The sequence below is a fragment of the Heptranchias perlo genome, chromosome 35 (genome assembly GCF_035084215.1).
Source record: "Heptranchias perlo isolate sHepPer1 chromosome 35, sHepPer1.hap1, whole genome shotgun sequence".
Taxonomy (NCBI): Eukaryota; Metazoa; Chordata; class Chondrichthyes; order Hexanchiformes; family Hexanchidae; genus Heptranchias; species Heptranchias perlo.
In genome coordinates this window covers 25,387,847-25,405,408 of record NC_090359.1, presented here as the reverse complement: position 1 = coordinate 25,405,408, position 17,562 = coordinate 25,387,847, and the positions used below count along the sequence as shown (strand labels likewise).

General features: G+C 49.0%; 2 protein-coding genes across 4 annotated transcripts in view; both read left to right on the top strand.

The window, feature by feature from the left end:
- gal3st4 (galactose-3-O-sulfotransferase 4) overlaps positions 1-4,614 on the top strand; it is a 78,836-nt gene extending 74,222 nt beyond the window's left edge. For 2 of the 3 annotated variants that reach the window (XR_010958465.1, XR_010958463.1), the window contains exon 5: positions 3,084-4,614. The gene's annotated coding sequence lies outside the window, so the exon portion shown is untranslated. The remainder of the gene's footprint in view (positions 1-3,083) is intronic. The other variant, XR_010958464.1, reaches the window with a different exon arrangement.
- A 9,107-nt stretch (positions 4,615-13,721) lies between these two features.
- The window catches only part of trappc14 (trafficking protein particle complex subunit 14), a 76,979-nt gene continuing 73,138 nt past the window's right edge, over positions 13,722-17,562 (top strand). Inside the window, exon 1 of the mRNA XM_067971850.1 lies at positions 13,722-14,210. Within this exon, the coding sequence (XP_067827951.1) occupies positions 13,722-14,210 (489 nt within the window). The remainder of the gene's footprint in view (positions 14,211-17,562) is intronic.

The following is a 17,562-nucleotide window of genomic DNA, read 5'->3' as shown; positions in this document are numbered from 1 at the left end:
TGCTGGGTCCTGACATGTTCCCTGTAACTACAGCTAGGACTTCAGCCTACGCGCTGGCTACTCGCGTCTGCTACTGGCAGATGTGACACAGCTTTGAAAAGACACCTGCCTCATCCATGCCTTGTCCCACCATGCCCCTCCCCCCGCCCTTTGCGGATGACCAGCGATCTGTACGGGACGCACCCTCGGCTACCACTCGGGAACGTGAAGCCTGCCATCAAGGCTTTCTCCAGCCGATCAACTGTTCTCGCGAATTAGGGGCCCCCAGGACCTCAGTAGCCACAATCGCGGCGTCTGCAAGGAAAGCTGCACCTTTGACCTCTGCTCTCTGAACCCCCCCCCCCCTCCGATATAGAGAGCCATGGAGTTGCCACTCTCTCCGTGCTGGTCTGTTGGCTTCCCAAACCATCTCACACGACTGCACACAGATGTCAAAAGGTGCAGTTCCATACAGTCTGTGACGTACAGTTGCTTCAGTTATGTGGAGAGACTGGAGAAGCTGGGATTGTTCTCCTCAGGGAACAATAATTGGTAAAAGAACCAGAGGTGAGATGAGGAGCGATTGTTTGAAGCAGAGGGTTGTGATGATCTGGAGCGCGCTGCCTGAAAGGGCAGTGGAAGCAGATAGTAACTTTCAAAAGGGAATTGGATAAATACTTGAATAGGAAAAATTTGCAGGGCTGTGGGGCAAGAGCAGGGGGGAGTGGGATTAATTGGATCGCTCTTTCAAAGAGCCAGCACAGGCACCGATGGGCCGAGTGGCCTCCTTCCGTACTGTATGATTCTACTATGCTGGGATCTCTGAACATTCTCAAAGGTTTGCCTGAAGTGTTACATAGAATGTACAGCACAGAAACAGGCCATTCGGCCCAGTAGGTCCATGCTGGTGTTCATGCTTCGCACGAGCCTCCCTCCCACCCTTTATGTTTATGCTCATTAATTAATTCTTCTCTGTACGCAGCCCCCCCCCCCCATATGGTATGAATCGGTGGGCCCTGCAGCAGAGGAATTTCTGGTCTTAACCCCTCTCTTGCTCCTCAACTTGCTCCCCTTCACCTGCCCTGTGGGCTTCACCAGATGTTTCCTCCTGACCCTCTTTTTCTGAGTCTCCCCCCCACCCCCGAGCTGATGTCTGGGGTGGCCAAGAGTGCTTAAGGTGCTCATAAGGTGGGCCAGCTTCTCGTTCGTCTCTGTTGGCAGGGACATCATTGCTGGAGGCCCCTGCGCACACACAGAAAATGAACATGTCCCACTCCAGAGACTTGAGCACATAATCCAGACCGACACCCCCAGTGCTGGTACTGAGGGAGTGCTGCAGTGTCGGAGGTGCCGTCTTTCAGATGAGACATTAAACCGAGGCCCCGCCTGCCCTCTCAGATAGACATAAAAGGTCCCATGGCCATTATTTCGAAGAAGAGCAGGGGAGTTCTGGCCAATATTTATCCCTCGACCAACATCACTAAAACATTATCTGGACATTATCTTATTGCTGTTTGTGGGTCCCTGCTGTGCTCAAATCGGGGTTGTGAAAGGCGCTATATAAATGCAGGTCTTTCTTTTTCATCGTCCGTGCTTGAAATTGGACATGAATTTAGATTTGAGGTTAGGATCAGATCAGCCATGATCTTATTGAATGGCGGAGCAGGCTCGAAGGGCCGATTGGCCTACTCCTGCTCCTATTTCTTATGTTCTTACGAAATGATTCTGCACGCAGTGCCGAGACCAGCATGTGCTGGTACTGGGGAGATGCGTCTGCACCTTACTGTGTGAATGAGTTTGAAGGGGAAGCAAGAAGTTGAAAAGGACATCTCTCTTGTTGGGGTGGCATCAAGCTGTCTCTGGCAAACACCCTCTGTGGCTTTCACACCCAGGCTTTCAAGAGCTGCCCCTCCATCGCAACACGAGTTGGCAGGACTGCCGTCAGTCATTGGTTTCCGCCTCTGTGGTTCTGGGCTGCCTTCTCCTTTAAAACAGGGGGGAAAAAAAACATCGCTTTCCAACAATAAAAACAGAAAATGCTGGAAACGCTCAGCGGGCCAGGCAGCACCTGTGGAGAGAGAAACAGAGTTAACGGTTCAGGTCGATGACCTGTCGTCAGAACTGGAAGAAGTTAGAAATTTAACAGTTTAGGAATACGATTTAAGAAATGCCATCCGATATGTAACGGCAGAGCAAAGGGGAACTGACCACCCGCCCTCCGCCACAGACCTTCCATTATTGTTCTTTCCTTCTCCGTTAATGGTAGGGCGTTGGGGGGAGTTATAGAACAAAGAGATCTAGGAGTACAGGTTCATAGCTCCTTGAAAGTGGAGTCACAGGTGGATAGGGTGGTGAAGAAGGCATTCAGCATGCTTGGTCTCATTGGTCAGAACATTGAATACAGGAGTTGGGATGTCTTGTTGAAGTTGTACAAGACATTAGTAAGGCCACACTTGGAATACTGTGTACAGTTCTGGTCACCCTATTATAGAAAGGATATTATTAAACTAGAAAGAGTGCAGAAAAGATTTACCAGGATGCTACCGGGACTTGATGGTTTGACTTATAGGGAGAGGTTGGATAGACTGAGACTTTTTTCCCTGGAGAGTAGGAGGTTTAGGGGGATCTAAAATAATGAGGGGCATAGATAAGGTAGATAGTCAAAATCTTTTCCCAAAGGTAGGGGAGTCTATAATGAGGGGGCATAGATTTAAGGTGAGAGGGGAGAGATACAAAAGGGTCCAATTTTTTCACTCAAAGGGTGGTGAGTGTCTGGAACGAGCTGCCAGAGGCAGTAGTAGAGGCGGGTACAATTTTGTCTTTTAAAAAGCATTTGGACAGTTACATGGGTAAGATGGGCATAGAGGGATATGGGCCAAGTGCAGGCAACTGGGACTAGCTTAGTGGTATAAACTGGGCGACATGGACATGTTGGGCCGAAGGGCCTGTTTCCATGTTGTAAACTTCTATGATTCTATTCTCCCCTCACCCCGCCCCTTTCCCTCGCTCCCTCCTTGCTTAAAATCTGTTAAATTTCTAACTTATTCCAGTTCTGATGAAGGGTCATTAACCTGAAACCATTAACTCTGTTCCTCTCTCTACAGATGCTGCCCGACCTTCTGAGTGTTTCCAGCATTTTCTCCTTTTATTTCCAGCGGTATTTTGCCTTTGTTGTAAGTTTCCAGCAATTTGGGTCTAACACGAGTTTCAGCTGAGAGCCTAAAGCTTCAGTCTGGTCCGCCTTGTGTGAATGGAGGACTGCACAGCACGCTGGTGTTGCTCTTTCGTTTTGTGGTACCTTCTGCAATAATTACTTGTCACGGACGTACGGAATCGGTGGGCAGGAAAAGACCAGAAGCCTGGAGCATTATGACTAGACACTTCCTACTCCTCCCACCTGTCCCCCGTGACCTCTACCAGGTCACCCCTCAGCCTTCCCTTTTCTAGAGAAAGGAGCCCCAACCCTGTTTGGCCTTTCCTGATAGTTGTAACCTCTCAGTCCTGGCATCATCCTTGTAAATCTTTGTTGCACCTTCTCTGGCGCCTCTGTATCCTTTGGTAGGAAGAACACAAAAACGGAATATTTTTTAAATGGTGAGAAACTGTTAAATGTTGGCGTTCAGAGGGATTTGGTTGTCCTTGTGCACAAAACACAGAAAGCTATCATGCAGCTACAGCAAGCGGTTAGGAAGGCACATTGTATGTTGGCCTTTATTGCAAGGGGATGGGAGTACAAGAGTAAGGAAGTCTTGCTGCAATTGTACAGGGCTTTGGTGCGACCACACCTGGAGTACTGTGTACAGTTTTGGTCTCCTCACCTAAGGAAGGAGATACTTGCCTTAGAGGCGGTGCAACGAAGGTTCACTAGATTGATTCCTGGGATGAGAGGGTTGTCCTGTGAGGAGAGGTTGAGTAGAAAGGGCCGATACTCTCTGGAGTTTAGATGAATAAGGGGTGATCTCATTGAAACATATAAGATTTTGAGAGGGTAGATGCTGAGAGGCTGTTTCCCCTGGCTTGGAGAGTCTACAACCAGGGGGCATAGTCTCAGGATAAGGGGTCGGCCATTTAAGAGTGAGATAACAAGAAATTTCTTCACTCAGAGGGTTGTGAATCTTTGGAATTCTCTACCCTAGAGGGCTTTGGATGCTCAGCCGTTGAGTATATTCAAGGCTGAGATCGACAGAGTTTTTAGATTCTAAGGGAATCAAGGGATACGGGGATCGGACGGGAAAGTGGAGTTGAGGTTGAAGATCAGCCATGATCTGATTGAACGGCGGAGCAGGCTCGAGGGGCCGTATGGCCTACTCCTGCTCCTATTTCTTATGATCTTATGTCATATTAGAAACCAGAACACAATTTCAGAACTAGCCTCGCTGCGCTCACGAAAAGCGCGCACAGGGGACATGATCTTTATTTGGATGAGCTGGCCTCACTGAATCAGATGGCTCCATTTTTCTCCTCAGGTCACGGAATCGGACCCAAAAGATCCAGAGGGGGAGCTGAGGGAGACCTTTTTTTTTAACGCAGCGAGTTGTGACGATCTGGAACGCGCTGCCTGCAAGGGCGGTGGAAGCAGATTCAATAGTAACTTTCAAAAGGCAATACTTGAAGGGGAAAAATATGCAGGGCTACTGGGGAAAAGAGCGGGGGGGGGGAGGGGGTAGTGGGACTAATTGGACAGCTCTTTCAAAGAGCCAGCACAGGCACGATGGGCTGAATGGCCTCTTTCTGTGCTGTATCATTCTATGATTCTATAACATCCCATGCCGAATCCGGGTAGGACAGTTGCAGAATTTTAAGAGAATGCAAATAAGGACGATCATTCAGACGCAGCAACCATGCATAATCTTTTTGTATCCGTTATTAATATTGTTAATGCATGCCTCACAGGTTAAATATACTGTAATAGATGTAACATCGAGTGCACAGATTTACATTTGTTACCTATTTGTAAACCCTCTAAGTACAGGAAACAATTCAAACACAAATGATGCAGGGTTCCTGCCAGGACTCATAGTAACAGGCTCGTATAGAGACTAAATTATGCTCTTTGGAAAAAATCGGACGGGGATATTTTTGTAATTTGAAGTGTATTCCACGCGTCTAGATGTGAATTCATTGTACACAGTGTTTTACCGATTGTTTTTAATCCAGATGTTTTAAAAGATGTCGTGGCATGTCCTCACTCAATATGTGAAAAGCTGTAATGAAGAAACATTTATATATGTTAATTTATTAAAGTATGTTCAGTTATATCAATCATAATCCGAGAAAAATAACATTCTTTCCTCTAATCTGCTGTGTAAACGTAGTGACCTTGACACCACTTCCTTTCCGAATCGCGAGGAGTTTCATAGAACAGCGATGCTCTGGTCCTTCACTGCCGGCAATCCTAACTCAGATCGTTTAAACACAAATTTATACACCTTATTTTACAATGCAAAATTAAAGTTCGTATCATAACAAATAATACAACATGTAGAATATTGACCAAAACACACAGAATCTGATTTAAGCTGACAGAAGGCCGTGGGCTCGAGTCCCACTCCAGAGACTTGAGCACAAAAATCTAGGCCGACACTCCCCAGTGCCAGTACTGAGGGAGTGCCGCACTGTCGGAGGTGCCGTCTTTCGGATGAGACGTCAAACCCTTTCAGGTGGGTGTAAGAGATCCCACGGCGTTATTTCGAAGAAGAGCAGGGGAGTTCTCCCTGGTGCCCTGGCTATTATTCATCCCTCAACCAACATCACTAAAACTGATGATCTGGTCATTAGCACATTGCCGTTTGTGGGATCTTGCTGTGTGCAAATCGGCTGCCGCGTTTCCCTACATTACAACAGTGACTACATGTCAAAAAGTGCTTCATTGGCTGTAAAGCGCTTTGGGACGTCCTGAGGTCGTGAAAGGCGCTATATAAATGCAGGTTCTTTTGACTGAAATTATACTTGCGCCACCAGGTAATGACAATCACCAGTTTAGCTCAGTTGATTGCACTCTTGCCTCTGGGTCAGAAGGCCGCGGCCTGGAGCCCAACACTAGGACGTAAGTGCATATTCCAGGCCCACAGACCAGTCCAGTCAAACCCTGCAATTTCAGCGGTTCTTGGGATGAGAAGCTAAAAGGAGTTCCCGTCTACTTATTCTGGTCATCCTTGTGGATATTTGCCTTCCGGAGGGAGCTGGACCAGTTCCTGACTGAGGCAGAGATCCCATCATATAGAAGGGAAGCGTCTTTACAGATAACGCTCGGTCCGTGTGATCTGGACTGGTTTCGATCGGCGGAGAGGAATTTTACCAGCAAATTTTCCCCCCTTATTGGATCTGTTTTTTTTGCCTCTCCCAGGAGGTTATACGGCAGTTGGGGGAGAGGGGGCAGTGTGGGGGGAGGGAAGAAGTGTTTATTCGTGGAGATGCTCCGGCTATCATGGTGTGGGGCAGCCTTGATGGACTAACTGCCCGTCAATTTTGTGTGTCCGTAGGCTCCGTATGGTGTTAAGAATCCACAATTTGAAGAATAGCTGTACTGAACAACATCCCTCCCTCAACCAGCTAAAAACAGATTGACTATTCATACATCTCATGGTTGTTGCTGCCGCAGAATGTCGGCAGTGTTCTCCTGAAAGCATGAGGGCAGTTAATAAAGCCTGAAGAAAGACCACAGGATAATGGGTTTTATAAATAGGGGTGTAGAGTACAAGAGCAAAGAAGTGATGACAAATTTGTACCAAACATTGGGTAAAAACAGTGATGTAGCCAGAATTAGTTTAAACTGTGTTCTCGCAAATCCTGTCTTTTCCCCCTCATTGACGCTGATAACATTGGAGAGGATCAGTTTCAGGGCTGAAGACATTGTACTGAAAGGATAGGCACGTATAGATAATTAAATAAATAAATTAGGTGGATGAAATTGAGCTTAAAGGGTTGATAGGATTAAAACACATAGGGGGAAATAAATTGGAAAGGTGTCGTCAACAGTGCTATCAAGCGGCACTCACTCACCAATAACCTGCTCACCGATGCTCAGTTTGGGTTCCGCCAGGACCACTCAGCTCCAGACCTCATTACAGCCTTGGTCCAAACATGGACAAAAGAGCTGAATTCCAGAGGTGAGGTGAGAATGACTGCCCTTGACATCAAGGCAGCATTTGACCGAGTGTGGCACCAAGGAGCCCTAGTAAAATTGAAGTCAATGGGAATCAGGGGGAAAACTCTCCAGTGGCTGGAGTCATACCTAGCACAAAGGAAGATGGTAGTGGTTGTTGGAGGCCAATCATCTCAGCCCCAGGACGTTGCTGCAGAAGTTCCTCAGGGCAGTATCCTAGGCCCAACCATCTTCAGCTGCTTCATCAATGACCTTCCCCCCATCATAAGGTCAGAAATGGGGATGTTCGCTGATGATTGCACAGTGCTCAGTTCCATTCGCAACCCCTCAGATAATGAAGCAGTCCGAGCCCACATGCAGCAAGACCTGGACAACATCCAGGCTTGGGCTGATAAGTGGCAAGTAACATTCGCGCCAGACAAGTGCCAGGCAATGACCATCTCCAACAGGAGAGAGTCTAACCACCTCCCCTTGACATTCAATGGCATTACCATCGCCGAATCCCCCACCATCAACATCCTGGGGGTCACCATTGACCAGAAACTTAACTGGACCAGCCATATAAATACTGTGGCTACAAGAGCAGGTCAGAGGCTGGGTATTCTGCGGCGAGTGACTCACCTCGTGACTCCCCAAAGCCTTTCCACTATCTACAAGGCACAAGTCAGGAGTGTGATGGAATACTCTCCACTTGCCTGGATAAGTGCAGCTCCAACAACACTCAAGAAGCTCGACACCATCCAGGACAAAGCAGCCCGCTTGATTGGCACCCCATCCACCACCCTAAACATTCACTCCCTTCACCACCGGCGCACTGTGGCTGCAGTGTGTACCATCCACAGGATGCACTGCAGCAACTCGCCAAGGCTTCTTCGACAGCACCTCCCAAACCCACGACCTCTACCACCTAGAAGGACAAGAGCAGCAGGCACATGGGAACAACACCACCTGCACATTCCCCTCCAAGTCACACACCATCCCGACTTGGAAATATATCGGCCGTTCCTTCATCGTCGCTGGGTCAAAATCCTGGAACTCCCTTCCTAACAGCACTGTGGGAGAACCTTCACCAAACGGACTGCAGCGGTTCAAGAAGGTGGCTCACCACCACCTTCTCAAGGGCAATTAGGGATGGGCAATAAATGCCGGCCTCGCCAGCGATGCCCACATCCCATGAACGAATGAAAAAAATTATTGGGCGGGGGAGTGTGATCCGCTATTACCCTGTGCCGAATGGTCCCTGCGCAGGCAGGACGAGACTTTTGTGAGGCCTGAGGACTTACCTTCTAGCAGCGTTCAGAATCAGCGTTGACCCGAGGATTCAATGCAATTCACACTTTCCACCAGCAGGGGGAAGCCCCAATCTCTTAAAGGCAGGCTGTCTCTTAAAAATCTCTTAAAGGTAGCTGGTACCTGTTATTTGCTGAAATAACAGTCTGCTGTCTGCATGGAGTCTGAACGGAGACCAGACATCGCTCATGCAAAACACGGATGCACCTCCCGTCCCTATGTTTACAAACTGATGAGTTATGTTGAAATATTGAATAAAGGTTACGCACTACTAAATCCCACATCCTCCAATCTGCACGCCAGACCTCACCAATCTGCTGATCTGAGTTTGTACCAGGCCTGAGAGAGTGCGTGAACCAAGGTTCTCTGCTGATGCACTGGAGATCTTGGGTGCAAGAGGTGAACAGAAGGAGGGACATCCTATATCCGCGGGGGGGAGGGGGGAGGAGCAAGAGGCCCTCCAAACATATACCCGAAAGGCAGTTGGAGGTAACGGGGGACGAAGTCAATGACAGGCACAAGGCATCATGAACATGGATGCAGTACAGGAAGAAGTTCAATGCTTTGACATGAGTGGTCAAGGTGAGTGAGGTCAACTGTCAAGTGGCGTCTCCTACCAACTGCACCACACACTACAGCCCCATCACCCACATACCAACAAACTCTTTCCATCAGTACTCAACTCTCAATCAGATGCTTCCTCTCACCCTCACACATTACCACTGTTGCAAGCCGCCCACCCACAACTCACAGGCCACACACACTGGCAGCTATTCAACCATGATAGGCACATCACCCAGACACACCTCCCGCTTTCTTGCAGGAGAAGGTGGCGCATATCAGGAGGCAGCAAGTGGCGGTGAAATTTAGCCCCTTGAGCCTATTCGCCATTCAATGAGATCATGGTGGACCTGTGACCTAACTCCATATACCCGCCTTAGCCCCATATCCCTTAATACCCTTAGTTCACAGAAATCTGTCAATCTCAGATTTAATATTCACAAGTGAGCTAGCATCAACTGCCATTTGCAGAAGAGCATTCCAAACGTCTCCCACCCTTTGCGCGTAGAAGCATTTCCTAACTTCACTCCTGCACATCCTGGCTCTAAATGTTGGGCTATGGCCCCGCGTCCTAGTATTCAAGTCTAGGAGACCTCCAAAAACAGTTACAAATGTCTGGGCAGCCAGAGGCAATAATCCAGCCACTAACCTGTAAATCCTGCATGGTCCCTTTAGATAACGCTGGTGGGGGGTCCTCCAGGCACTCTAAGACACGTTCAGCTGGTCGGGGTTAAGACTGTGCGTTGAGTTGAGCGTTAGACACCATTTTGGGACTAATAACTTTAAATCAACGTTGCACACTGATTGTATCCATTTTCTCCCTCCTTTACATACTTCCTGCATTTGGTATTTGCGCCTGCGCTAACCAAGATGGCGTCCGGTGCACGTCTCGCTGGAAACGTGTGTGTGCAGCCAAGAGGCCATCTTGGATGTCGGAGAGGCCACGTAGCGCCGAAAGGACGGGCGCTACACGGCCCAATTTAGCGCCCATGGGCTTTTAAAGCACAGGCGTTTGATCACAGCAGGGCATAGTGTAAGAAAGGAGATTGCTCCAATATAAAAGGCAATAGGTTGCTACAGAGCGTACATCAAAGGTTTTGTACAACAAAGCTATGATAGGAAGTAACAGAATGGTGTGACAAGACATGAGGCTCCTCATCCCTATCTGGTAATCTGTTCAAAGAACTGCGAGATTCGTAGAACATCAGATAGTGTTACATCCAGCACGAAACAGACCATAAAAGCAAATGGCATCAGCAGAGATACAGGGGGTGATTTTAAGAACGGGTGGGTTGGGGACGGGCGGGAGTTGAAAATGGTTGTTTTCTGGGTCGCGACCGCAACCCGGCTTCATTTCCGGGTTTAACGTCGACGCGGGAAAGTACGGGCTTCCCGCTGGGAACGCAAAGTCCGAACATTTTGCGGTTGCGACCCAAAAAAAAACCCCAACTATTTTCAACTCCCACCCGCCCCCAACCCACCCGTTCTTGGGGTTTAAAATCACTCCCCACTATGTTTTACTCTGTCGGAAGACCTTCAAGACCAGGTAACGTGAACAGGTTTGGAGAAATGTAAGGAGTTGTCCATCACCGGCATCTCCACATCAGGTTTGGAGAAGCCATTTTCACGGTTCCCCACCGACATCTTACACGCGTGAGCGTTAGGCGTGATGCTGATGCGTATTGCTCTGTAAGGGGTGTTCTAAGATTAATGTTTTAGCAACAATAATAAATGAAGTGAATTCTCAGACATATTACAGTCTCCAGTTTCTCGAATCTGTTAAAAGGATAAGGAAGGAAACTGTCCAACAAGAACACCAGGCCCATCCATGCTCACTCTATCCATTAGACGGGACAATTACATGTAGCACCTCCCCCAAATCTTAGGTAACACTAACTGCTGCAGGAGGCAAAACTAAAACATGTGCTTAATTCCAGGAAAACACTTTGGGAAGTTCCTCCTTCTCCTCCTCCCTGATTCCCTGAGGCAGTCAAACCCACGGTGCATCAATAGGAGATACTTCAATTACCCCACCTCCCCAATATCCTGATGGACATGGGACCAGAAACGACCATCTCCATTCATGGGGGCCGTGTTAAAAGGGCTCACATAGAATGATAGAATCATACAGTGCAGAGGGGAGCCGTTCGGCCCATCGTGCCTGTGCCGGCTCCATGAAAGAGCTCTCCAATTAGTTCCTGCTCTTTCCCCATAGCACTGCAGATGTTTCCAATTCAAGTATTTATCCAAATCCCTTTTGAAAGCTACTCTAAAATCTGCTTCCACCGCCCTTTCAGGCAGTGCATTCCAGATCATCACAACTTTCTTCATAAAATAAATTCTTCTCATCTCCCCTCTGTTACTTTTGCAAATTAGCTTAAAGCTGTGTCCTCTGTTCCCCTGCCACTGGAAATAGTTTTTCCCTATTAACTCTTTCAAAACCCCTCATGATTTTGAACACCTCGATTAAATCTCCCCTTAACCTTCTCTGCTCTAAGGGGAACAATCCCAGCTTCTCCAGTCTCTCCACATATTACATAGGATTTACAGCACAGAAACAGGCCATTCGGCCCAACTGGTCCATGCCGGTGTTTATGCTCCACATGAGTCTCCTCCCACCCTACTTCATCTCACCCTATCAGCATATCCTTCTATTCCTTTTTCCCTCATGTACATATCTGGCTTCCTCTTAAATGCATCTGTGCTATTCGCCTCAACTAAACCATGTGGTAGTGAGTTCCACATTCTAACCACTCTCTGGGTAAAGAAGCTTCTCCTGAATTTCCACCCCTTTGACCAAGCTTTTGCTCACCTGTCCTAATATCTCCGCATGTAGCTCGGTGTCAAATTTTATTTGATAATCGCTCCTGTAAACGCCTTGGGACGTCATACTCTGTTAAAAGCGCCATATAAATGCAAGTTGTTGTTGAATTCCTTGTTGGATTTATGAGTGACTATCTTATATTTATGACCTGTAGTTTTGGACTCCCCGCACAAGTGGGATCATAAAATCACAGAATGATATAGCACGGTAGGAGGCCATTCGACCCATCGTGCCTGTGCCGGCTCTTTGAAAGAGCTCTCCAATTAGTTCCACTTCCCCGCTCTTTCCCCATAGCCCTGTAAATTTTTCTCTTTCGAGTATTTATCCAATTCCCTTTTGAAAGTTACTATTGAATCTGCTTCCACCGCCCTTTCAGGCAGCGCATTCCAGATCGTAACAACTCGCTGTGTAAAAAAATGTTTTCCCCATGTCGCCTTTGGTTCTTTTGCCCATTCATTCTAGTAAATCTCTTCTGCACACGTGAATGGCATGGACCAGTTGGGCCGTTTTACATCTTTAACAATGTTTTACTATGTTGAAAGTGCTATATAAATGCAAGTTGTTGTTGTTGAATGGCCTGTTGCTAAGAAACATAAGAACTAGGAGCAGGAGTAGACAATACAGCTCCTCGAGCCTGCTCCCCCATTCAATCAGATCCTGGCTGATCTTCCACCTCAACTCCACTTTCCCGTCCGATCCCCGTATCACTTGATTCCCCTAGAGTCCAAAAATCTATCGATCTCAGCCTTGAACATACTCAAGGACTCAGCATCCTCTGGGATAGAGAATTCCAAAGATTCACAATCCTCTGAGTGAAGAAATTCCTCCTCATCTCGGTCTTAAATGTCCAACCCCTTATCTTGGGACTGCCCCCTTGTTCTAGACTCTCCATCCAGGGGAAACATCCTCTCAGCATCTACCCTGTCAAGCCCCCTCAGAATCACACGGACTGCAGCGGTTCAAGAAGGCGGCTCACCACCACCTTCTCAAGGGCAATTAGGGATGGGCAATAAATGCCGGCCTCGCCAGCGACGCCCACATCCCATGAACGAATGAAAAAAAAATCTTGTATGTTTCTGCGCTGTAAATTCTCTGTAACTCGTGGTTGGCCGTGTGCCATTGGGGATCTGGGGTGGAGAGTGTTGCATGGACCAGTAGCGACCAACAGTCGTTTGAGCCGTTTCACGGACTCCCAGGCCGCCTGCAATTTCTGCGGCCTGGATGACTCCGTGTTTCATTAATTCACAGGGTGTGGGAGGCTGCAGCCCCTGTTCCACTATTTAAGGGGGCTGCTCCTCAAGTTCTGGCTGCACTTCAGTCCCACGCTCCTGATCTTTGGCCTCCCGGTGAGGTGGGGGTGGTGGGCAGATCGATGGACGTCCTCGTGGGTCTGCTCTCCTGGGCCTGTCCAAGGTGGCGATCCACAGCTCCAGGTTAGACGGGGCGGGGCCCTTGGCGGACGAGGGCGGGGGGGCGGGGGGGTCGCTCCGACTGTCTGCCTCTCTTCCTTTTTTAAAAAATTCATTCATGGGCGAGGCCGGCGTTTATTGCCCATCCCTAATCGCCCCCACTTTGAGAAGGTGGTGGTGAGCCGCCACCTTGAACCGCCGCAGTCCGTGCGGTGACGGTTCTCGGGCGGCTCCTGGAGACGGAGCTCGCGGCGTCTGCCGGTGCGCTCGAGGCTTTCCGCGACCGGTGGGGTGGGGGCGGAGTGCGTCCTGGATGGCCACGATAAAATCATGATTTGGCCACTGTTATTTGGTTTGATTTAAATAAAACACACCCTAACCACCCTAAAGTGGGGGGGGGGGGGGGGGGGAAAGAATTTCAAATAAGAACTTGTGCTTGGCTCGGCGATCGATTGCGGTGGCTGGTTGTAGTTCCTCCCGCTCTGTTGCCCGGGGCAACGGTTGGATTGGAGCTGCGCTCGATTGAGGCGGTCTGTCACTAAGGGGCTGTCCGATGCGGCAAATGGAGTCGCTCTGCGAGTATCTCATGTACTTCCCGGCCGGGCCGGTGCCGGATTACACCCGGTACCGGAGCCTGCCCCGCCGGAGCCACCTCTACCTGGGCGAGACGGTGCACTTTGTGCTGGTGGTGCGGTGCCGGAGCCGGCGGGAGGGCGGCGAGGGAGGAGGCGGCGGCGGCGGCGGCCTGCTCTCCCTGGACGGCCTGGGCTGGAGGCAGCTGTCGTCCTCCCTCTCCGCCCTGGCCAGCGTCTGCCCCGGCCTCAAGAGGCAGGACAACCCGCTGCAGGATCATCACCAGCCCAGCCTGGCAGGCAGGGAGCTGGGCCTGGGACTGGGCCTAGGCCCCGGCCCGGGCGAGGACGACGACGACGAGGAGGCCGAGGCCGAGGCCGCGGAGCAGGGCAAGAAGGGCTTCCGGGAGTGCCGAGCGCTCCTCACGCACAACGGGAACCCGTGCAAGGACGGCGGCTGCAAGAGCCAGGTGAGCGCCGGCACCTGGGCCTCGGGCTCTCTCCCCATGGCACGCCCGCCTGCTGCCGTGTTTGGTGGGGTAGTGCCAGTGGGCTAGTGGGTGTGTTTGGTGGGGTAGTGCCAGTGGGCAGTGGGTGTGTTTGGTGGGTGGGGTAGTGCCAGTGGGCTAGTGGGTATGTTTGGTGGGGTAGTGCCAGTGGGTTGTGGGTGTGTTTGGTGGGTGGGGTAGTGCCAGTGGGCTGTGGGTGTGTTTGGTGGGTGGGGTAGTGCCAGTGGGCAGTGGGTGTGTTTGGTGGGGTAGTGCCAGTGCGTGTGGGTGTGTTTGGTGGGGTAGTGCCAGTGGGCAGTGGGTGTGTTTGGTGGGTGGGGTAGTGCCAGTGGGCAGTGGGTGTGTTTGGTGGGTGGGGTAGTGCCAGTGGGCTGTGGGTGTGTTTGGTGGGTGGGGTAGTGCCAGTGGGCTGTGGGTGTGTTTGGTGGGGTAGTGCCAGTGGGCTGTGGGTGTGTTTGGGGTAGTGCTAGTGGGTGTGTTTGGTGGGGTAGTGCCAGTGGGCTGTGGGTGTGTTTGGTGGGTGGGGTAGTGCCAGTGGGCTGTGGGTGTGTTTGGTGGGGTAGTGCCAGTGGGTTGTGGGTGTGTTTGGTGGGTGGGGTAGTGCCAGTGGGCTGTGGGTGTGTTTGGTGGGGTAGTGCCAGTCGGTTGCGGGCGTGTTTGTTTAAGTTGATTGAATCATTAATCCTTTGAGTTTATCGACATGTGAACACATGTCTTAGCTGACAAACATAATGAAACTAGCTGGGGTCACAACACTTCCCGGTTATCCTGAGTTCACATTCTTTGTGTTGGTAACATTACGAAGGAGTCCTACTTCCCCTGGTACCTAATTGTTCAGAATTGTGTTCCTAGCAGTTCGTTTACAGCATAGCTGCGTATCTAATATTGTTGCACTGTTTACCTGCAGTGTACTGGTATTTGGGGTATTAGCTGTTAACATTGCAGCTCCTTCCCTGTAAAGAAACAGAAGAAGGAACCATGGCATGTGTTTGGTGTTTTCCACTGTAACTGAAAGTTACTCAAAACAGTAGGTTCCGCTTGTACTCCAGACCACTGACCATTGTTTTTTGTTCTGAAGTAAATAATGTAGGTAGAATTGTGATGTGTTGCCAATACCCATTATTATAAACCGTTATAATTATGACTGTTGTAACCGGTTACTTTTGCTCTGGGCAAGAGCGACTTGAAGAATGTTGCCCTCCAGCCAGGTGTTTCCAGTGGTTGTCATTAAAATCTAATGTATGTCGAGTGCACACACCCAAAATGTGGAGCAATCGTGCTAGACATCGGTATCCGGTCCGGCATCGCCTTAAATTTAAAATTCTCATCCTTGTGTTCAGATCCCTCCGCGGCCTCTTCCCCTTCCTTATCTCTGTAACCTCCTCCAGCCCTACAACACTCCCAGATCACTGCGGTCCTCCAATTCTAGCCTTTTGCACATCCTCGATTTTCATCGCCCCACCATTGGCGGCCGTGCCTTGAGCTGCCTGGGCCCTAAGCTCTGGAATTCCCTCCCTAAATCTCTCCGCCCCTCTCTTCCTTATGAGGCGCTCCTTAAGATCTACCTCTTTGACCAAGCTTTTGGTCACCTGTCCTTACATCTCCATGTGGCACGGTGTCAGATCATTGTCTGATAATTGTTCATGTGAAGCGCCTTGGGACGTTTTACTACGTTAAAGGCACTATATAAATGCAAGTTGTTGTTGTTATGATTATGCGGTTTTAACATGTAAAAGTTAAGAATACCGTTGCCTCTGAGTGAGCTGTGCATTTCCAGCATCTTCTGTTTTTTATTGTAGATCTCAAGCATTTGGATACTTTAAAATTTCTTCCATACTGGTGTCAACTTATTTCGTAGCATTCTCATCTCTGATTCAGAAGGTTGTGGGTTCGGACCCCATTTTTGACGTGGGTGCCAAACGTAGGCAGACACTTGCACTGTGCCCTGCAGTGCTGCATTGTTGGAGGTCACTCTTTCCCACGAGATGATAAACCACGTTCCCATCTACCTGTTCAGGTGACAATATCTGAATAAGAACTAGGAGTTCTCTGGTATTGTGAAAAAACATTCCTCCCTCAACTAAGGCCATCCCGAACTGATCATTTGCTTATTTCTTCGTTTGGCATTTCTGGGACCTTGCTATGTACAAATTTAGTTGCCTTATTTAACAACACTTCACAAGTCATTCATTAATCATCAAAATGCTCTGGGATGTCCTGAGGGCACAATAATACATTGTTTAAATGCAAGGGTTCGTTCTTTTCTGAGCCATTTTCGTCCCTTGACACTACTTTCCTTGGTTTCCTACATTACAACAGTGACTACACTTCAAAGCACTTCATTGGCTTCAAGCACTTTGGGACGTCCTGAGGTCGTGAAAGGCGCTATAGAAATGCAGGCCTTTATACAGGATTTTATGTTACTTTAGTTATTTTGCAGAAGATATCACTTGATAATTTGCTGGAGACTCCTTCCTGGTCATTTATCTCATTGCTGTTTTGCGGGAACATGAGAAACAGGAGTCGGCCATTCAGCCCCTCGAGCCTCTTCTGCCATTCAATTAGATTGTGTCTCGTCTGTACCTGAACTCCATTTACCCATCTTTTCTTCATATCGCTTGGTACCTTTAACTAACAAAAATCTAACAATCTAAGTCTTATTGACCCAATATCCATAGCCTCTTGGGGGTAGACAGTTCCAGATTTCCACATGGAATCTTTCTATGTGTAAATTGGCTGTCACATTTCCCAACAGTACAACAGTGACTACACTTCAAAAGTACTTAATTGGCGGTGAAGCACTTTGGGACGTCCCTAGGTCATGAAAGGCGCTATATGAATGTAAACCCTTTCTGCCATGTCAGCCGTGGCTCAGTGGCTAGCACTCTCACCTCTGAGTCAGAAGGTTGTGGGTTCGAGTCCCACTTCAGAGACTTGAGCACATAATCTGGGCTGACGTTCACAGCGGAGCGCTGAACTGTCGGAGGTGCTGTCTTTCGGATGAGACGTTAAACCGAGGCCCCGTCTGCCCTCCCAGGTGGATGTAAAAGATCCCATGGCCACTATTTCGAAGAGGAGCAGGCAGGTTCTCCCTGGAATCCAGGCCAGTATTTATCCCTCAACCAGCATCGCTTTAAAAAAAATTATCTGGTCATTAACACATTGCTACGTGGGACCTTGTGCACAAATTGGCTGTCGCGTTTCCTACATTACAACAGTGACTACACTTCAAAAGTATTTATTTAAGTGTTTTGGGATGTCCTGAGGTCGTGAAAGGCACTATATAAATGCAATCTTTTTTTTCTTTTTCTTT